The 24897-nt window shown below is 31.8% G+C and overlaps 1 protein-coding gene across 1 annotated transcript in view; it reads left to right on the top strand.

Moving 5' to 3' along the window:
- The window catches only part of LOC114124521 (Kruppel-like factor 3), a 79571-nt gene extending 54674 nt beyond the window's left edge, over window positions 1-24897 (top strand). Inside the window, exons 2-3 of the mRNA XM_050206012.1 lie at window positions 3742-4097; window positions 20268-24897. Coding sequence (XP_050061969.1) covers window positions 3742-4097; window positions 20268-21162 — 1251 coding nt within the window. The 3' untranslated portion in view covers window positions 21163-24897. The remainder of the gene's footprint in view (window positions 1-3741; window positions 4098-20267) is intronic.

The raw sequence follows: 24897 nt of genomic DNA on the forward strand, positions 1-24897 counted from the left end.
TAACAACAACAATAATTGTAATTACAGTGGTGTGAGCTTTCTTTTATCCGACACGCCATTTGAGTATTATATACATATAGGTAATAATTTATAGGCATCGTAAACATATTATTACCTTATTGGTATTATTATCATTTATCAATAATGAAAAAAAGCAATTTCTTAAAGTTGATTGAAATTGTGTTTAAAGCTGTGGTCTCGTTCGGTTAATGGTGCGTTCAAATCACAGCTCCGGCACAGGCCCCAAGTTCCCCGGGACACGTTTAAAAATAAAAAACGAGGCGGTGCAAAAAATCCCAAATTATTATGTGCTAAAATACGAGTATTAGAAAAATATTTTTTGATATCTAATAATATTACATTATTGTTATCAACAACAACGATATCAGAACATTACATTTTATACCACAAGCCGTTTGTACTAACAGCTATCAACTTTTTTTGTTCAAAAAAAATAAGCCATCATGACCACTCTTGTTCTTGTTAACTAACTTAAGAGAATATGCACAACTAAATCACACTGGTTTGTAGGTACAGTAAAAGCATCGTGGGGTTCGTGTCCTCTTCATTCTATTCAGACAACTCTGGAAGCAACCTGATCAACTAGTACCTGTTGTGTGATTTGTAATAGAGAAGATCGTAGTTGCTCCAAATTCATTTCCTTAGGTCTGAAATTAGTCGTCCAGTCTGGTATATAGGTCCTAATTGGTTATACATGTAATTATTATTATTATAGATGGCCACATAGATTGGAAGAAAATTGTTGTTGTTGGGTTCGCGTCCTTGTTGGTTTGGAATTATCGTTGGTTAGGTATGCGAATCGGACAATTATTCATTCACCATTTAAATTATATAATAATAAATATTATGGGTACATAATTTTACTCGGTGTAGACGAGCGTAGCGTATTTAAACTATATAATATCTTTAATATACAATCATCTAAATACAAACATATTATAATAACCCTTGTTATAGGTATAGATAACAAAATTATAATTTAAAATATCAGCCGACGTAATCTTTTCCGTTTTTAAACGTGTTAAATTACCGTGTATTCTAATCGAATCAAACAGGAATCAAACGAACTCGCGCGGTGAATCGTATCGGAAAAAAAATGTTTAATAATAATAAAACGATAGTCGGATGCTATAGTTAATGGTAGAAAAAAACATTGTTATCTGATATCGAATTTTAATCTAGATTTGCTGTCGGCTGAATTCGACGTAAAAACTGATCACGTTTGCGGTACGTACCTATTGAGTACAGGAAGTATAAAAAATATCTGTACCTACCTTTTTTTATACAGAATGGAAAAACACTCGTAACTCAAACATTTTATTTAAAATATAAGAACTTTAAAACGTACACTATACCAGTGATTCTCAATCAGTGTTATGCTGCCAATCTTTAACTAAAGTTTAAATTGGACTGGAGACCCTTGTTTTTATTTATAGTGATGTTTGGAAGTCCCCTGTTTTCTGTACATGTACGTATATAGTGCAAGATTATACAGCACTAAAAAATATACACTATCCATAAAATATAGTTGATAGTAGTATAATGACTATTTTATTTTTTTACAAGTTATTTTTGCGTTTTAGAGTGTTATAACAGTATAATTATATGGTTATTCGTAATTTTTTAACTGAATTGAGTTTATTAGGAATATTTTGTACAAATACAATTCCATATAGTTATTTACTTTCTCACAATAATAGTTGTATTTTAAATTAGGATGTAGCGCTTGTGTTCGAAATTTCAATTCGCATTCATAATAAATGAATATTAAGAATAACAATTTAAATATTTGCATCGATTGCATCGCAACATTTCCAATGCTTATTTTATCTTTTATTAGAATACAATTCATACAGGTTCCAAGGTATTTCATTGTACCTACGATCTTCTTACCAACAACCTTATTAATTACTATTGGAATGTTAGGTAGTATAATCATTAACCATTTGTGTTGTAATCAGCGTAGACGATGGCACAAGAATGTTTTCTAGAAAACGAAAATTAGCAATTAATTTCTTATACAACTGTACTAGAAATACGTCCAAAAAACTTTAATATTATTAAAGTGATATCAAATAATACTATTTTATATTTATTTTATGCAAACTATACAGAGTGCCATCCCAAATCGCATTATCCGTGTATATCAAAAATCGAATGATGTATAAATAAAATAAGTAATTCAATTTATTGGAAAATTAAAATATTCTAGTTTGTCTTTAGCCACATACATTATTTAACCAGTGTCCATATTATAGTGTTTTGCCAACTATTTAAAATCAAATCAATACATATTTTCCGTATCGCTATGGGCACATAAAATACTTTTCGACACTAAACAATTTGTATTTTATATTTTATTTCATATTTATTATAAGCTTAGTGTCTTAGTTATGAAATATTTTTTCATAACTTATATCTGCAATAGTGCAGCGTGTGCATTAATAATTGACACGAATATCCTGGATACACATGAAAATTAAAATAATAAATAGGTACCTACCTACAGAATAACAGCATGTACTCTGTACTCATAGTATTTACAGTATAGAATCATATAAATAAATTTAAATCGAGGTTTCCCGTCGCGTTTTTAAAATTGTACCTACCTATTACACAACCGCAATTTACTATATTTACTTACATTGTTCGCCAATTATGTTAATAATTTTGGGTTGAGTTAGCCGTATTACTAAATTGAATATCTGTAATAACTAGTTTCGATGACTCTGTAAATTTTAATCAACAATAATGTCTTTAAAATATTTAAAATACGTATACAATTTATATTCAGGGCCAGCGTTCGCGAGTGTTAAGATAATATACTGTCCAACATAATACATATTATTATAATAAGTTATCACACACAGATTCGAACAAAATGTATAAATGGACCATATAAAATATTATGTCGAAAGAAAAAACAAGCTTTCACACCATCACGAGTGTGCCAAAATCATAATCGTTTATGCATAATTTTAGACACATATCTATTTATTTGTGTGCTCGATGTATACTGTATAGATACTCCTACAGTCCTACACACAATAAGATAATATAATACATTCAAATCGTCTGTTGTGTGTAATATCGTTATCAGGTTGGATTCAAAATAGTATTTAAATTTATATACAAATACACATCAAGAGAGAGTTCACTGAAATCTATACATTTTTCTTTTAAAAAAAAAAACTTTTGCAAATACTAAAAAAAAAAAAATAATTCATATATAATACGTCGTATTATTGAAAATCATTTTATTGATAGATTTTATTACTTGTGTTGTTTGTAATCACTTAATCGGGTATAGGTACATGATTATAATTACATGAATTGAAAGCTCAATTAATACTACTACTTTATATCTGAGAATCATAAATGGAATTTTATAGTATATACACGTTTATTTATTACTATCATTTAATTTTAATGAGATAAATAGGTTTGGTATGTACAACTTATGTCATAAAGTATTAAAACCATTAGATATGATTCCAGCTTCCAGCAATTATAGAATCTTTGGCTCGTCAAATTTGTCGAGTATATTATATACTTACTATTATACTAATTTATATGACTTATATAAGTGCTTATTTTGTGTTTATTTATATTTTTTTATTTCTTCGTTATACTTAACCATGTATTATTGATTATTATATGAAGTGTGCAACATTACTACTATTTGTAACTGAACTGATTTCCTTCCTATTTTTGTTGCAGGATGACTGGCAAGTGTGGCAGGATACCATCTCCTGGCTGGGTAACCCGACTGGTCCTCAGGCCTCACCGGTATACATGTGCGGATCGGGAACCGTTCCCGGGTTGGTCCCGTCAACGGACGGCCACCGGCGTGGTTACTCGATGGCACCCGACGTCGACAATCATTCGCTTGACGATGCCCAGCACCATCAGCACCAGCCTCCACCCCAGGACCCTGTCGGCTACGGGACCGAGGAATTTATAGACCTGGACATGTTGATCAACTACGTGGCGGACCAACATAGTGGCTCCAACGACCCCGTACCACCGGATGTCATGATGACAACTTACGCCACGGACAAGTCATACTACAGCAGGTATATATAGTTATAAGTTATAAATGTTATAATATTAACATAAAATAAATAGCAGAAACTTAAACTTAAACTATATTTTATTATCTTGCAAATTCGACAATCATTAGTACCCAATTCATGATCAAAGGAGATCAAATAATTGTGTTTTTTTTCTAAATTAAAATGTAGTGTAGGTACGTGAAGCCGAAACCAAGACTTTGAGTATAGGACGATTGAGTACTCCGCGAGTTAATTTTAGACCTTTAGATATTCATATTTCGTAGAAAATAGTTTAATAGCAACCTATTAAAACGATAATATTATTATAAAATCGCTAGATTCTCGTTTGAAAAAACAACAGTTACGCTGACTGTAACACATAGAATTGATAAATCCAAATGAAGAAAAGACATAATATTATGTATCTAGATTAAATTTATTGTTACATTGTAAGATCTTGCAGGTTTGGTCAACATATTTTTTCTAATCGAACCTGCACCACTATACCAGCCAGTGTAGTACTGCTTTCACAATGTACTACTCCCTCAGTTAACATACTTAACGACGTACATAATATTGTACTCTTTCCAACATAGTTGACAATTTATTTTATTTTGTTCAACGGAGTGTATAATATTATATATGTATATATATTTTTTTTTGAATAAACTCCTATAAAGTGTAAGTACACTAAGTATGAACACAAGTAATGACAGTCCATTACTATGTAATATTATATAGCCACTGACGAGAATTATTTAATGTTTTTTATTACTATAATACAATATTAGTTATCATGAGGCATATATAGGGTATACTATCTGGACTAAATATGACCTAATTGAAGTGTAATTTTGGTATACGATTTTTATATCCTTCAGATGACATACTCAAAATGAATATACATGATGTGCTCACATTTTTAAACGGAAAACACCATCTAAAATCGACATTAATAATTGTATTATTGTTATGTTTAACGTATTTTATTTTTTACTTAGATCGGCTTATGTCAATAGAAATAACGAAATGCTCACTCATTGTGAAACTGTCTCTATATGCTGTATTAAACATTAAAATATTCGTTAAGTTTTTGCTATAAGACACATTATTACTGAACTAAATCATAATAGTATAGTTCTCCATATCGCGCGTTCATATTTTATTGCTTATTTATAAATAAATATAAAATCATCCAGAATCTTGAATCCACATACACTATAATATATAGGTATGAGCTCATATAATTTTGATACATTTCTAATGCTTGAACACTCGTGCACGTGCACTAGCTCGATGATTCTGTATAACGTTGTCAAACTTATACACTGGAAATTAAAAATAAACAAACGATCTGCATTTTATGCGATTAGGTACGATATTTTTCACTCCAAAGAGATTTACGGTGGCGGCGGCGGCGGCGATGTGGAAATCCGAAAACGGTCACATATTGTGCCTATATACATTACAAATAGTAATAATAATATTTGATTCCTCGTTTTTTTCTAAGCGCTATAATATGTTTTTCGAGGCGTGTCGGGCGGGCAAGGTGCAGCGGCGGACGTCGCTAACAAACTGCCACAGCCGGTGGACAACGGTCCGGGGTCCCACGCGCGTGTACGATGAGGTTATTATATTATATGCATATTATATAGGTGCGTGGGCGAACGGTCGCAGGACTAATGGAATATTATTCGCGATTGTATAATATAATAATTTATCTCCGAACCCGACGACGGTGTCGATTTTATTAAGACGATTACTATTCGTGTTATTATTTATTGTTATTATTATTATGATTCTGTAATAAATTGTAATCATTGGTTAAAACGGTATTTTCAATATTTAATTACCGGTGAAAAACGGTTTTTTCAAAAAATTTCAAAATTATTTCCAAAATCAGTTTTCTAACTAACGGTTTATGTGTTACAAAGGGTTAAGGTATTTTCTGCGAAAACTCTGGTGGAAAAATACAAAACATATGGTTATTAGTTACCTCATAGTTCGGCTACAGCAGTATCACTAGGAGTATGCATTGAGTAACGTTCCAGAAAATAAAGAATATTTCGAATCTATTCTTCTATCTTTTGGGAAATGTTAGTTATTATTTCATCACACACACGTTTAAAATCTAATCTTTTCACCGACGCACTTGTCAGTACGTGTCGTTACGTTTAAAATTATTACAGTCATTCAAATAATTTATTGCCGTAATCCGAGTTAGATACTGAAATATAGGTACTATACGAACAGTAGGTATATGTATATGATAATTTTCCTAATAAATTCCCGGTCTCGAGATATTGCATGGAATTCGCGTGATGCAAAATCGGAGTATGTTAAAAAGTAAAAACTCGCCGATTCCAGCTATAGATGATTGTGAATATTATTAAATCTGCAGTTACACCAGACACAGCGACGGCAAACGTATGTATATATGACAAATGATGTCACTGAAATCCAATGCACACACACGCTCACACACATATATTATATATAGATAGATAGGTAGATACTATGCGGACGCATCGTCCGTCGCCGAGCTGTCTAATTTATAATGATATTATACAGTTATCGGCAGCCGCGTTGCGATTCCGACGATTCGGCACCGAGATAGCGCAATGTAGCCTACATCAACCTGGTGCCTACACGCACACACATACACCTGACATCATGAATAAATCTCGTCTTATCCGATAATAAAATGCACCGCAGCTACCGGTTTTGCGGTGTTCGCATAGTGAGATAATATCGATTGGTCTGACGATCGATCGATCGTTATTTTTATAATAATCGTTGGTCGTAATACGCGTTTCGTTTTAATGGCATGTGCGTTTTATAATAACTATTATGAGGCATAATATTAAAATGTAAAGCTCGCGTGTAACATACGCATACACATATAATATATGGGGTGATCCATTTAATGTAAAACACTCGCATTACTTATTTTGGGAAAACATATTAACTTTTTTGAAGATATTTCACGTATAATTTTAAACCGTTATAAAACAACGTTTTTAATTTTATATCGCTAAGAGGAAAATCATTCGGAGTATAATTTGATCGATAGAAATCAAATTTCAGTAGAGTAGCTTATTAGCTTATTAGTCACAAGTAGTGGACAAAAACTTAGTGGAATGCCCACAAACCCTGTACCGTTCCACCTCGCTTACGCGAACGCTTTAAAAATATTTATACAACTAATAAATTCCTCGGCTAAAATTCGATTTTTAAAAATTTAATAAAACATAATTTCTTAGAAAAATGTTTTTTTTTAACGACTTAAAATCATGTAAAAGCGAATAGGTTTTTTTAATAACAAACAGTCTTATAAAAATAAATAAATGTCTTACGTCATATAATATGGATCACCCGATGTATTATACCGCGGTGTACGGGGTCACGGCAGCGGTGAAATTTCAACGGCCCGTACATAATAACAACGTACTACTATATAAAATATATTATAGACTCTATACGTCATGTATGTTATAGACTATAGAGGTATTATTATTATAATGTGTACACTACGATCGGGGAATAATATATTAGACCGGCGCGGTGGACGGACGGACGGTGGTGACGGTCTACATAATATATAATATTATTTTAAACGCAAGTGTCGACGACTGACCGGTAGCGTACCAATAAATGTATACACTATAAATCGTATCCGTGTAATAATATGCATATCGTGTATAATAATATACCTACTCGCATATTCCGGGATATGTGTGTATAATAAATAAGCGTATAAACAAACAAACGACCTCCGGTGGATATTCAGTTTTTTTCTCTCTTTTATCTATCCGTGCACTATATATAGGTACGCGCATAGAGTTCTGCAGCCGACGACGCGCGATATGGTCCATTTCCCTAGAAAACGTCGTGATTGAAAATTATAATATGCATATATTATTGCATGTGGTCAGTGGCGTATCCGGGATTGCGGGGGTCCTTACAGTATAAAATATCTAGCATGAGCCATTGGAAACTTAACGATAAACAAATGATACAGTCTATTTCACTATTTTTGAGCAGACAATCAAACATCAAAATGTTAATAATTGTAAAGTAAGTAGGTAATAATTGGGCGTTGAAACAAAACTTATAAATATGAAACCCGGTAAAGGAGCGTTTACATATTTATACATAGGGGAAAAAATACGACGGTAATAATTATTAAGTCATTATTTTATTGACTTCAATATTTTACTACCTAGCCGATTAGTTCATAAAAGGCTTGTTTTTGAAAAATATATTTTCCTATAGAAATATGCTAAGCCCCTACGACTTATTGGTTGTTATAGGTAGATATTTAAAAAACCTCGTTTTTAAAGTTTGCAATTACTAATTTACACAAAAATATCATTATTATTTGTGTCACATTTTAAACTAGTTAAATTTTGCATTTGGAAACCTATGGTCATCTAGGCCACCCTATCTTTATACCACCGAGTACCGACTATGATTTGTGCTATATCCAGTGAGCTTGGTAGTATAGTATGTGTTAAGCCTGCTATGACTGTTGATCCATTTTTATTATCTTAAATAAATGTTCGCGACGTCATGTGGTCCCGAGGCGATGGTGAAAATAAAAATGGTAATTATTTTAAAACATTGTCGTAACAAATTGTAATTGTAATTTGTTATAACACATTAATACATATAACCGCAGCATGGTTTTCGGCAAACCTGTCGTCGAAATAACATTTTAATTAACGTACGAACGTTCTTGTGTGTATAATATTATGTATGTATTATTTTTTATTATTGCGTTATTCGTTTTGATTATGTTCTAATTTATAAAGTCCATTATTAGGTACGCTAAAAAAAAAAAAAACCACAGACCTAAAGATTCTTAAAGGCTTAGTCGTGTAGGTACAAATTGAACGATTATTATCTCAAGCAAAAAAATATTTACTATTTTAGTAATTTTTAATTGTTATATCATCTGTGATATAGTTTTCTGTGTTATAACTTTGCCATAAATTTTTTTTTATAAAAGCGAGATTTCTTCTGCGTACTATACTTGTGAACTTTTCGCATACCATTATAATGATACACGTACCACAGGTCGAGAACTATTACCTCAGACTATACCTGTCAAAAATTATGAAAAATAGTTTAGAATGTAGGTACTTGTGCAATGGCGTATCTTGAAAAATAATGCATGGTAATGCAGTTCGATATGGTGGTGCATTCGATCTATTCGTTCGCCAATTATCTTCTAAAATAAAATCAAACATTATTTCCGTATTATAGGCACCGATATTGTTCATATCCTAACCTAGGTGATTAAGCAATAAAAAATATATCAATAATTTATTCTGCTTGCGTGAGGTATTTTGTTTCAGGCGATATCATTACATTTTAAAGTACCGTACCTAGAGGTACCTATATATTTTGATGATTAATAATAATTATCGAAAATGATATATTATAAATGTAATACATTTCGCTGTTGGCAACAAAACATACACGATGACGGCGAGGTAGATGGTGCTCGTGTCATTTATATACGCATTATGCAAACGGCATTAGGTTAGATATTATTGTAAATATTATTTTTATTATAAAACGTGCATACAATGCTCGTAAGAGACACTATCGTAAATGTTAATATTATTATGATTTAACCGATTTCGCGGTATTTGAGTCGTACGAGTCACTGAAATTACTAAAGAGATTACTATAAGAAATAATGTATATAGTCGTTTTCTTTGTCCGTTTAATAAAATACGCGTATATTATTATTAAAAGAGCACGACTGTTTTCGATTTTTTTTTTTTTTTTTTTTTTAATTCCTTTTTTACGCTCGTAAACACAGAGTAGGTAATGTATTGTACGAGTATAGGTATTCAGTTTGCCAACAGGATATATACTGACATATTGCAACGAATAATATGCGTTAAAGCACATATATGTATATGATAATAAAATATATTATCCTCCGCCGCCAGTTCGTACCGACAACAACAACAACAACAACAACAATAATCATAATAATATAATATAATGTTATTATATGGTATTGGCGCATACGTCATACACATAGATCGCCGCCGCCGCCGCGGTAGCACAGTTGCTATAAGGATCTAGATCATTTTTTTATTATTATTATTATTATTATTTTTTTTTTATTTTGTTTTGTTCCTACTGACCTTGACATTAGACGTCGACAACCATTGCCGGGAGAGAGGTGTTCGGAAAAAAATTAATTAAATCGAATATCGTACACGGCATATTTTATTATAATAGTACCTATGTGCGTATACGAATCGCGTGAGTTGCGAAATAAATATACGAATCGGATTATTCACACGACTCGTATAATACCTATGTATAATACACATATATACGTATATTATATAATACAGGCCGAGTGAATTTACTATAAATCTGCATATTATGTGTATATTAGTATACTTATAGATATTTGCTCAATGCGGAAAAACACCAAATACGAAAATAGCGTACGAATAGAAAATATAAGGAATGCATTAATTATGATTTTACATACAAATTTATCAGCAATGAAGGTATTTTGAAAATGAACGAATGCATTTTACTGGAAATCTGTCGTGTAGTGGTTAGATTTGATTCGGAAAGATGTAACGTTACAACGATTTTAGCAATAGATTTTAAACAATTTTCGAATGTAGATAAACTATCAGTTTTCGTATACTAGCAGGCTGAGAATGTATTGTACGCTTTCATAATTTTCCATACTTTATCCGTAAAGTGGGCCCGCTGCATCATGCTCGCCATCATCATAAAAATTGCCCGAGTTAATAAGCCATGACATTCGCATGGCGCAATTAGGATCAATATTCTGGAAGGGAGAGAATTTTTTTAAACCCAAGGACAGAATAAAAATTAATGTTCAAAACAAACTGATATTTAATACAAGAATTATAATTTGTCTGCTATTATTGTATTAAGCTTTAGACTGTTGCAATTTTTTTTATTTGTATTGTCTCCTCTGTAATCGTACTCGTATATTTGTTAAATCCAATGTAATATATTTGATTTTCGAATTTGCAAACCTCTATAGTGTAATAGAGTTCTTTATAAATATATTATACAAGATTATATAGTTGAACATATAGCTATGTCTTGACATGCAAGAAAAGTTTTTGGCGAAATACAAATTGTATATTTTATACAGAATTTTTTAACCCTGTGAACAGTGAAAAAAAATTGCTCCAGGAAACATTTTTTAAAAGTTATTTACCACCCCTCCCTCCCTCTTAATTAAAGATACCTCATGGTGAAATATCATGGAAAACGTTGGCACGAGTTGGAAGTTTCACTTTTGTTGTAGACGAGTTTTCTAGAGCAGATTTTATTATTATTATTGTAGTCGACGGACGTCATTTATACACATGCAAATATGTGTGCAAGTTGCACGCATATATTATTATTTAAATATTGACCGCAAAGTGTCCGTAGAGTGTTGTCGCGTACCCATATTATAAAATTACGCTCGTAATAGAAACATAATATATTATATTATTCAGACATACCTATAGTCCTTATACTTGCACGATTGTTTCGATCTTACATAACCGTATAATGCTAATAAATAATAATAATAATGGAAATCCAAGTCCGCGTTCATATTATGCTTCTCGGCGATTCTTTTATCAAAGAACGCATCTTATTATTTCAAAAAGTTCATATTTATAATATATGATTATATTTTTTTTTTATGCTATACTTTTTTTCAATAGATACTTCAATGTACCTACAAAATTTGAATTTTGAACGATTTTTCGATTTATGAGATAAGTATTAAAAGTTCAGATCAACGGAGTGAGATGCTATAGTGATATGGTATCCCGTTAAATGTTGGTTCACTGCTCCAATCTAAACTTATAACTAATTAAAATATAGTAGTATACTACTCGTACGCAATTTGATTTCTATACATATTAATCTTTAGAATCACATGGTATTGGAGTATGAAATAATTTTTTTTTTTTGTCATTTAAAAAGTCCTAATCCCGCAATACACATACGTACGTTAAGTCATTGAGTCGACGTGTTATCATTTCCACGGAATTAATTTTTCAACATTGTTTATTAATTGTTAGTAGTGTTTTTTTTTTCATCAACACTGTTGGCCACAGTCCATAAGTTTGAAACGACAACGCAGTACAATACAGTAATAATTATTTCGATACGATTGATTTATTGCTATTTCCGTTACAACAAAATAAAATTACATTGATTATTAAGTGTAATGTATAATATTATAATATTAGATTACTTTAGATACAAATGATAAAATTGTATATTGTTCTCTCAGCATCGTGCATAACATATACTTAGCAGTTGAACCTTGGAACAAACCGACAATATCTATAACACTCCAGTTAATATTGTTTAGTAGGTAGTCATATGCGCTTTTGTATTTTACACCGGTACCGCCACCACAATATGTTTGAAATCACTTACCTATACCACACTTAAATATTTTATTATATATTAATTTACTTAATTCACTGTACACTTAGATACTAATTACACGTATTATCTTTTCCTTCTCGTTTACCTTTAAAATATGCGTAATCTGTACCTATTTGTAGTGAATGTGCCGATTGCATTGTTCCTGAATGTTTTACACGGCCCAGACAATAATTTTATACATTTCGCATATTTTATAAAACAAAATCATTATAAAGCGACCACAACGGTCTACAAATTACGTTTAAGTATTTTAATATATGCACATATAACTGCATGGTAAAGTGTACTGTGTATCTGCAGTTGTACCTGTTATGTATGTAATATTTTTGATTACGTACGATAATTACATTTTCGAACGTTCATTCGCGTGCTACAACCCTGAAAACTACAATGCTGCGCTTACACACAAGACTTACGATTTTTTCATTTGGGAAACCACCTGTGTTCAAAGCTGTTCACATCCGCGCGGGCGACCTAACTCGTGAAAAATATACATATATATATCGAAATGCTTTAATGATTTTCGCCTATCTACGAGTACTTAACTGCCGACCACCATCGCCTATTATCAAAAATTACAAAAAATTATTATTTAGAATTTCACAAAGCAGACACAAAAATATTATTATTATTGCGATCAATCACTACACCACAACAGCAGCAGCAGCAGCAACATTACATTTTAGGTACATACTTACATTGTCGGTGCGACCAGGACATATATTTTTATTGAACTGTTCTTATTATTATATCATTGTCGCGTTACGTCACACAACCGAACCGGTTGAAACCGTATCATTCAATCGAGAGTGTTATATATGTATATATATGTATGTAATGTGTGTGTGTAAATGTTGTATGGGTATCCGCATGTAATGATATAGTATAATAATATAATAGTCAATAGGTATATAAGCGCGTGTGTCTGTGATATATATTTCGACTGATAGGAATACTAATACATATTATTATTATTATTATTATACGTTTGTGCAACTCGAGGCCCACTCCGATTTAATGTCGGTTCGAATGACTCGGCAAATACGGTGTATTAATATTAATCGTCTAATCGAATTCGACTCGTACCTAATGCATAACAAATAATAGTATACATTATATTATCTAATGATATCTGATTAAAAACGTACACGGTGCTGATTTGGTCGATGGTCCTACGAGCGAGAGATGACGGAAAGCAAAAGTGAATAGGAAACGCGCGCGTGCATTATCGTCGTGTCTGCTATCCGGCTTATTGCAGGATATTCATACGGTCCAGCATTGTGCCGACTAATCGTTAAAGCGAACGCCACTTAACACGTCTGTTCCATATTAAGGTGGAACATTGATCGTCTTAATTTTTAGAACTGTTTAATAATTGTTTCTGGTTTTTCTTTCGAATTGTCTCGTTCTTGACTTACGTTCACGAAGATGTCCGAATTCTAAATACGAAAATAATTATTAAACATCGAAAAATGATTTTATACAGTTAAGCGCGTACCTATTATTCCGAAGATAATCAATATTATTTGGCTATTATTATACAATGATATGGATTAAAATCTTTTATCAACGGCGACCAATTAATGATCGATCGAAGATTGAATTAGAAAGTTAATTTTAATTTTTTGTTCTTGCCTTTTGAAATGAAAGTTGAAACGTTATATTGTAGTTATCGAGTTATGTCAAAGATTTAAAGTGTCCCCCTTGAGACTATTATACATTACTATGTCTTGTGGGTATGTGAGTTTAGACGTCCGTGCGAACCTCGTCAAACGAATTCAAAGTCGCTTTCTACCGAAGGGAAAAAAAATTGTCATGTTTGACCGACGAAATGCACATTCGAGTTTTTACTTTCAAACAATCATTCGACCCTGTCTTGCTGTTTTTTAGGTAGTACCTAGTTATATATTAACAGTATGTGTGTGTGAGCATTCGAATATTTATATAGGTACGGAATGAATGGCTATACAATATACCTATGTAAGTTTATATAAATTATTTATGTTGTTCGTTATATTTTAAATTTTGAAGGTTATAAATTGTCTCAATCAAAACCCATCTGAAATGATTTTGAATTTGTTTTTTTTTTAATTTTCAAACGTTTTAACTGAAAAAAAACTAAATACCTAACAAACAAAACAGTTTCAATTATTTAATGAAACATTTTATTTATAAATCAAGGTCATATAATAACTCTTAAGTTTATTATGGGTACAAAGAATAATATTATACACTATCTAATCGATTAATTGTCTTTCTTTTATACATGCCGGGTAATGAATTTAACGCAGTGTTTTAACTACCTATTATAATACTTCATAATTTGCAATTGCAACACAAAATAAAAAAAAAAACTGGAATAATAGATGATATTTAATATTTTATTTTAATAAGTAATGTAAAATTAAAACACAATAAAAAAAAAAACACAACATTAAAAAAATAATACATTCTGATAACAGATAATTTATTTTTAATCATCGTGGAAATTATATCAAATACTTATAGAGTATAGAGTATATAGGTATATTGATTGTTGTACAGTGTCAAAAATATTTGCACATTTTGTCATTTAATATACTTCATGATATATTTAGACTTATTCGCCAATACACTAGTTGAGAAACATTGATTAACGTGACACTCATTATTTAACTAAGTACATCAGTCTTTGAACATGTTTTTATTTTTTTAATATTCAATTTTAATATTTTTTACTTTTTTAGAGTACTTTGATATTTAAAAAGCGAGTTTTTAAGCAGAGCAAAATAATACACTGCAAAATATTGAACCACTAGCCGCGTATTAAAACATTGGAACACTTATAATTTATAAATGACTTGTCCAAAATGTGATTTGTATAGATCGAAATACTTCGAATAAAGTTGTACTTTTGAATATAAAATAAAAACATGTCATTCAAAAGAGTAAAAGCTGAAAAACGATAATTATATAAAATAGAAAAAAATATTAATTTTATTCAAAAATGTTGCTTTGAAACTACTCAAAATTATGCAACAGAAATGTTTTCAATAACGTTGGTGTTATCTAAAATAATGGATGTCTTGCGTTAAATCGATCACCCCGTATATACCTATACATTATAATACATATATTTTGCATGCTAAGTATTTATTATTTACGATCATTTGAATACGACCTATGTCGCGTATAGATCCATGTTTTATTACGATAAAAAATGAAAACATTATAGTGTACATGATTTATGATGCCACATGACCAAAAATGGTAAATGCATACTTCATATTCTCATTTATGTCGCGTGGTATTATTTTTAATGTATTTAAAATTTTAATGCGGATAAAAAATATAATAACGCTATCCGAATATTAATACACATTCGAAATAATATATAATGTATATAATACGGTCTGTAGAGAGACAGAGAGAGCGCGATGGTAGAACGTCATTAAATGTAATATTAAAACATCATCAGTTGTAATATTAATTTGCTACTATTCCGTTCTAACCTTCGGCGAGATTCTAAAATACATATCATACGCACGATATATCTTATAGGTACCAAAGTAATTACAAATCCGTGTGGCCCTAAATTACTAAAAACCTGTTTGCGGCAATAGTATTTTAGTCACTTCCAAATAACACAACGACAGGATATTAATATAAGAGGATAAATTGCTGCTCGAGTGTATTAAAAAAACAAAAATATGTATTTTATTATTATTATTTTAACATAATATAATATACTATATTATAGTAATCAATAATAATTATTCCAGTTTATTAATATATTATAATACATAAATATGGTATCATATAAAACATTGTTAAACTCTTAAAAATGATTTAATTATTTATTTTTCCGCTATGAACGTTTCTATGCGTATTGGCTAACGAGAATTGCTAAAACTGTGACAGTTTTTTTTTTCTTAAACCGAGCTTGTCGCGGAAACGTTTTCGATTATATCAATAAACATTATGTACATAATATTGCGATCTAAATACACTGATGGATTTCAGTTTTTTAAGAATATATAATAATATATTATTGTAACCGGTTTCCATATGGTTATTGTATATTATATGTTAAGTAGAAAGATTGTATGTATTTGATTGCATTTGGTCCCCCGGTTATGCGAGTTTTAAACAATTTATATCAACGGTCAATGTTGGAATAAAAGAAAATTTTATCCAAGCCTGCGAGAATCAAAAACTAATTTATACAGAAAATATAATGACTACCTAACCTTCTGGGTTCTTGATTTTTAACGTATTTGAAAATCATAAAATGTTTTAAATTAAAAAAAAAAAATCTGACTTGAACGTCACACTTACTCAATGGCTTAACACTTGACATTTAGATACATATTGTATATAATATATTATACAATATATGTATATATGTATATATTATACATACGTAATATAAATTCTTATCGTGTAATTATATGTCTATCCGACAAAAAAAAATATGTAATAACAAATAGCATGTATTATCTTGGCATCGCGGGCTATTTTTTTTTTTTAAATTATAATATGTATAATTTTTTCAATGGTTAGTATTTGTTTATAAGTGACGGTAACATGGTATGTTATAACTTATAATGTTGTAGTATAGTATAAATATCTAATATTATTACATAGTTTGTTGAATTCATTTGTAACATTAACTGCTACATTATAGTGACAATAAAATACAATATTAACATATTATATCGGTGCCTGCTAATAGTTAGTACCTACACAGACAATTGAGGTATTTAGATCAAAATATATTATCACTTCTTATCGTTTGCCGTTACTGTCTGTCTGTATTAACTGGTAATAATTATAAGCAGGTGGTCACGATAAATAATAAAAGTTCGACGGATAAAGTGTATTCAAATTTATTCTTAACAACGCTTTAAACAACGCTACAAAATCCAATTATCAGTGATATACTATTAATAATATTATGAAATTTAGGTGTACCTACATACTGTTTGTGTTCGTGTTAAACTCGTTTGAAACGTGCAGCCGTGTTCGATATGTCATAAAATACTAAAATGGATTTTCGCTTTCATGGTTTTTGTCGCACGGTGTCCTATACTCACAGTACTCTGTAGTCTAGCTGTACTGCAGGTTCAGATATACAGAAATACAAGCGTTTGCGTGCACACGTGCAGTTGACACGAAAAATGAAGAAATTCCATATTTAACATAAATCTTTATATGACAAACGCATATAAAATACAATTTTTAAAAGTATGAATATTTTCTTTCCTTGAGAAAAAAAAATAAAGAAAGTAGTAATTCGAATGAAACCAAACTTATCCACAGCCAGGGGAGAATCAAAGAAATGGACAACGAAATATATAATATACTGTAGCCCCTTACACAGGGGTATTGTAAACTCTACCGATGATAAATACTCCTGAATCTACTTCAGTAGGTACTATCCGAGGTCCCGAAGATTGAACTTGTTTGAGTCTGCAATAAATTCGTTTGTAGAGTGATTATACATTATAAATTAATTCTAATAATATGAGTAGGTATACACATTCAAAAAAAATAATAAGGCATTATTTTTTTTATCTGTATAATTTTATAAATTTTTACGATACCAATTCATCGTAACTTTAAATTTTTATATAAGTAGTAAGTACATATCCGTTTGAAAATATTTTAGAACATTAACAAATAAAAATAGAATTAATGGATTTACTAGAAAAAATATATGAATGGAATTACTCATAAACGTTATTATTCTTGGAGAAGGAGGTTATGAAGTATCCCATCAAAGTTTGTCATTATTGCACCTAATATGATTACTTAAACATTTCCAACATAAAATTTAAAAAAAAACTCGGGAGACTTTACCTACTTCCTTCTGATAAACATATTGTTAATCTAGGAAAGTTTACCACCGCTTCTGTTTACAGCGAGAAATACGATATAGTGACTACAAAATCGGATTTCGATAGCCGTTTTTACGGCACATAGAGAACGAAAAATGAAAGCTGCGATTTACGATCGTACAGTATACATGTAATTTGTTTAACAATATATTATACGTCGGTTCGCGGTGTGATATCTTATTTCATGTTATGTTCAGAGGCGCAGCCGCCGAATATGACAAAGTGAAAACCTATACGCGAACACATTTCATAAATATAGATATACATTATACAGATACCCACATTACAATTAGATAACTACAACTATATAGGTATCGCAGTTCACATGTTTTCGTGCTCGTAAGCACACGAACCTTGCATAATAACCGCGTTGCACACAATGTACAACGAAACGTGTCGAGGCGCATAAAGGTGCATAATAATCACACGACGATAGACCGATAGTTAATTATATTAGGGGGAACATAATATTACTTATATATATTATACGCGTCATCTGCGTGCAAATCGGAAAATGCGATATCTTCGTTAACTATACTTAACCGGCCAGGTATACGATTTTCGATAAGTCGTGGAACTTAATAACAGACTATTGTCGCGGACGCGTGTGCGCTATACAAACAATATAGGTACAACTATTATGCGTCTAGAAATATTTTTATTACGTATTATTTAACATGTTATGTATATGATATATACATATGATTTTATTATAATAGTTATTAGAAAGTTATTGTAATTCGTTTACATACTGATAAATACTTTTTAACAAAAAGTAGGTAATGTAATCAATCATTATTATTACGCCTTTGTATACGACGCATATTATCTATTGTGTTTTTGGTACCTATATAATACATAATATTGTCGACAGACGGACCGTTATAGTTTTGTCCAAGTACCCTGCACGTTAACATATCCTCAAAAAAATACTCAATAACAAAATATTCTGCGTAAATATTAATTCAAAACTTTAATTTCCATTGTATAAAGGTTGTATTTAAAAGTACTATAATCATCACACTAAATCTAAAGTGATGTGCGTTTATCTTTATTTTGATTATCGTATAGGTGTGTCACTATAATCGTTTTAATTTAATTTAATTTATATAATTTAATGGATTTTTTAATTGTACCTACATTCATTTTTTTTATTTTTGGAAAATATATTAAAGTAACTAGTTGTACAATACAACAATATACATATAGGTAAATGTATTTTTAAATGGAAATTATTAACATGTATAATTTTCAAGCGATTAATTTAAATAATTAAATTATACTAAATAATATTTTTTTTACATTATTATTGTGATTATAATATTTTGTCATGAAGTATTCCATTTTGATATATTTTAAAATAATTTGATGAATAAAATAGGTAATAAAAAAAGAACATTATGTAAGAAATAGACTAGCCACTGAAAAGCTTACACGGAGGTGTTATTTCTATAATCCTACTTTATAAAAATCATAATAACAATGACAATACCTAATTCTAACACGCTTATGTATTAAGTAAAAGCTAAAGTTTATATCTTACTCTCTCTATATATATTTTCATTTTCTCTACCATAACTAAAATCCGACATTATTCAACCCGCAATTATCTACCCTCTGCTAACCACGGTTGAACAGCCAATTCGCGTTTGTAACCAAACTTAAAAAACGGTTTATCGATTCACTCGCATTGATATATCTGAAATTAATTTCAGAGTCGTTGCTCAAAATCTTCTTTACCAACATAATAATTTTTACCGATTTTGGGTCTCGGCCCGTTTAGTCGTGAAATGAAAAAAATTATTCATTAATACCGTGACTTTTTTGCTCGCAGGTTGACCGATTACAATCCTGCTGATTACAACGGAGTGATGTACATATACTCGCCCGGGCCCGTCAACGACTGCGGTCAAGTGATGGACGGCCAGCAACAGCATCAGCAGCAGCATCAGCAGCAGCAGCAACAGCAGCAGCAACAGCAACAGCAACACAACCATCAACTCATGCAGCTACAGCAGCAACAGCTACAGCTCCAGCTGCAGCAAATCCAACAGCAACAGCAACAGATATCGCCTCCCGCGAGCCCGCCGGACGACAGCGACGGCGGAAACGCCATCGCGGAATCCAAGTTCTTGGTGCGCCAGCTGATGGCGACGACGACCGCTACGACGGCGGCGGCGGCGGCCGTGACGCCGACGCCGACGCCGACGCTCTTGTCGGCCACCAACGTGGCGGCGGCTGTCGGCCGTCCGCACAAACAACCGTCGGCCGCCACGGCCGCGGTGGCCACCGCCGCGGCCGTGTCGGCGGCGTACACGGCGGCCATGATGACGCCTCCGTCGTCGCCGCCCGAGGACGGCGTGAAAATGGCCGTGGCCGCGGCCGCCGCGAAGGTGACGGGGCAGCGGAGGCGGGCGGGCGGCGCGGTCGGCGAACGGCGGCCGCAGCGGGCCAAAAAGACGTCGGCCAACCACTCGTGCGGCCACCCCGGATGCGGAAAGACGTACACCAAGAGCTCGCACCTGAAGGCGCACCTGCGCACGCACACGGGCGAAAAACCGTACCAGTGCTTTTGGAACGGATGCGGATGGAAGTTCGCCCGGTCCGACGAGCTGACCCGGCACTTCCGCAAGCACACCGGCGACCGGCCGTTCAAGTGTCGGCTGTGCGACCGAGCGTTCTCGCGGTCCGATCACCTGTCGCTGCACATGAAACGGCACAACGTCTAGCGAGGGACGCGCCGTGTGTGGAAAATAATATATGATATAAAGTACCACGACGCGGGAAATCGGAAAAAAAACTAGCAAATATTACGGATTAGAAAAAGAAAAATAAATAAAATTCAAATCTTTCAACGTAGTAGTGTAGTGTAGTAAAATGTCGCACGGTTTTTTTTCTTTTATTTCTTCGTTTTTCCTCGTTATCGTGCCCCGCAATAACGATGTGTTTCTATAAAGAGTAGTCGGTAACGATCGTATTATTGTAATATTATTTTCTTCTCGCTTAGCACACTAGCACTAGTACTGCGTACGGTATACGATAGAGAGTAGGTAGTATTATTATACTTACGTTTAAAGATATGGTAATAATAATAATAATATTGTTATACCGTCATAATGAACTTGTACATTTTTTTTTTTATTATTTCTCATCATTCTCTTTTATTGCTCGGCTTGTCTGCGAGCTGCGGTCCGACGACGGTGCCCACTCGTAAACACAGCGTATATTAAATGAGTACGCGGTGCGAGTACGATATTAAATATTATAATAATAATAATAATAATAATATCGTGAAACGTGTCCAAACGTCATAGTCGCGATTATATGTAAAAATATACGATCCGGACGCGCGTGTGTCGTCGGCCACAATATTACCACGACGAACTCGAAAATGACGAATACGATAGTAGAGTCGTGTTGCGGACGACGAGTCTCGTGCCCAAAGTCTTCGGGATTTGAGTACGGGTTAAAACCTTCGTTCTCTTTCACCGGCGCGTCATTTTTCATTTCCTCCGGACGTCGACGAACCGAAAACCGATCGTCGTCGTCATTACGTTAAGTGTGTTTATCGTCATGATTTCGACAGTGACGTTTAGAGTTCGGCACTAATGTTGCGGATTTCCTCGTTCCACCCTTCAACCGACACTCGCGCCGTGAGTCGCGCTTTCCGCGCGCTAAGGCTTTTCGAACAACGCCGACGTTTTGATACTGACGTTTCGTAAGCTTTTATTTTTATAATACAGCTCACCCGTCGTCGACCGTAAATATTTACAACGATGTTTTTAGAAAAACTATTTTTCAAGTCGAAAACCACTCGTGATAACACAATACATTTTAATATTTGTATGCGTTTCCGTTTTCTATAATACAATTCAGAAATCGTTTAAATTTTTTATTTCACTCGTACGTTATATTCGTCTACACCAAGACAACGAGTCAAAACGACTGTTTGATCGTTTTTTTTTTTTTAACTGTCGTCACCGGACGATAAATGCTCTCTTTAACCTATCTTGTATATAATAATATATAAAATATCATCAGATGATCTCGACGCTGGAATAACGTCACCCAAATGTTACGAAAAACCATAGAAAACCCGTTTCGAATTTCGAATGGCTACTCATTATTAGTCACATTTGCATGTTCCCCAGACTTCATCTCGTGTTAATTTGGCAGCTTTGTACGTTTGTTTATTATTTTTCGGCATCAAAATATTACGTTCATTATTCATTCGAAAATTCCACTTGGTACGACTTAGGCCCAAGATTAACGTCATTGGTAAGAATCTGGACCAAAAAATAACACTAAAATGCAGTACAAACAATATTTATAAACGTTTTAACATTAATTTCTATTTGGAGATAGAAATACGTAACTTTTGGTTTTTTTCTCGAAAAAGTAAAAATTTATTCGTTTTTCCGGAAGGCCTAATTCAATCTCGTTCGCAGCTTAACGGTATATTTTGCATTATACAATGGTGTATACTGCTTAGAGAGATTTTATTTCATTTTCCACTCAACAATAATATTCGCTATAATGGTCTGAGATTTTTGTGGCAACACAAAAATTACAAGGGTCATAGTTAACAACCCACACGGACGATTTCAGATCTCTGCATTGACTTTTTCTCTTTCGTATTTTACTTATAATACCATAATAATATTATCATACATAACAGATGCGTGCTCGGGAATATTCAATGTACTGTGCATGTGCGTGTTGGGTACCGAAGTACATCAAATATTTTGTTAACATGATAGATTTTTATTTCAATTTTTAAAGAAGAAGGCAAAATGTTTAACAAACTTAATGTAATATATTTTTTATATACAGACAAGTAGTAGAATAACAATGTTTCTCAAATTGTAGTTTCATACAAAATTTAAAAAAAAAATAGTTTGCATAATTTGTCTAAAAATTAGAAAATCACATCATATCACATTGTATATTATACCCATCAGTTACCAATCAGTGGTAGGGGGTGGGATATGAACCCTTTTTCTCCCCTTTGAGTACTCCCCTAGCTGGTACACAAACGTAGTGATAGTTTTAGGTGTATTGCATTTATATTGATCTTAATATAGTATATTATAGCGTAACGATTGTACAATATTATGTATTTAGGTCGACGATGATTCACTCTATATTGAACACAGTAACAATAAGCATAATAATACATATATTATATTATATATGTACCTATTTCACATAGGTATTGACAAATGTATTGTCAATACTATATAAGTACACGATAACCAAATAATAATTTGCCAATACTGTTATAGACATTTTTCAAGTAAAAAAAAAAATTTAATTGTTTCAAGATGTAAACCACTCGTCTCAAACGATCGTATCAGTAAATACCAGATTATATGATTTAACATTTTTTTTTTATAATTGTCCCTTTGTACAAACATTCGGCGAATGTACTCGCGCACAAAGAGCGCTTTCCATAGAGCGTTGTAAAAATCTCGATTACCTTTTGTGTGTACTTAACTTTTGTCACTGTTTTTAGACGGATATTGTTCAATCGCTTAAATATTATCTCAGATAGTAGGTAAATAATAAAAATTTGCACGTTAGTTGTACATAAACCCCATGATCAAATTCTCAGCTTCGACAATAATAATAAAATTCACTTGGATGACTACTTAATTTAATTACTGTACATATACCTAACTGCGTTTGTTTTCGTCGACTTTTAGAAATAATTATTATATAATATATTGACTATGCGTATATACATACTAATATTGTATTAAAACAATCAAAATATATCGTTTTTCCTGATTAAACAAAACGTATTTTTTTATTTTTTATTATTATTTTTGTTTTATACATATATAGTTTTTAATCTTATTCGAAATCAAATTTAACAAAATGTGACTAGCAATAATTGTTTTTTTTTTTAAACTTAAGTAGTGGTTAGGAATATTAAAAAAAAAAAAAAAACTATTTTTCTTTTTAATGTTATTATTATTTTTTTTATTCATTTATTAATACTAAACCATTGTAAAAAATATTTGTTTTAATTATTATTATTAATGAACGTATGTCGACTTAAAAAAAATATAATATTGCATACCTACATTTACGAGTATATGTATACTTTTATTTCAACTTCATTAATATTAATTATTATTATTATTACTAGTTACTGTATTAATATATTATAGTTATATTGTGAGTTTTTTTTCTTTTTGTAGATTTATAGTCAGTCGAATATCAATGTAATATTATAATACTTGTAGCAGGTATACCGGAGTCGCAATTTCCAGCGCAGCGCGTGTATACAGAAAAAAAAATACATAATTGTTTTTTGCCATTTAATTAAACTCAATATTTACATAAACTAAGGTTATTATAATATTATTATTATTATTATTATTATTATTGTCATTATTATTATCATTATTATTATTACTATTATTATTTTATTTCATTAAACTTTTACCGTTATCAAA

The sequence above is a fragment of the Aphis gossypii genome, chromosome X (genome assembly GCF_020184175.1).
Source record: "Aphis gossypii isolate Hap1 chromosome X, ASM2018417v2, whole genome shotgun sequence".
Classification (NCBI taxonomy): Eukaryota; Metazoa; Arthropoda; class Insecta; order Hemiptera; family Aphididae; genus Aphis; species Aphis gossypii.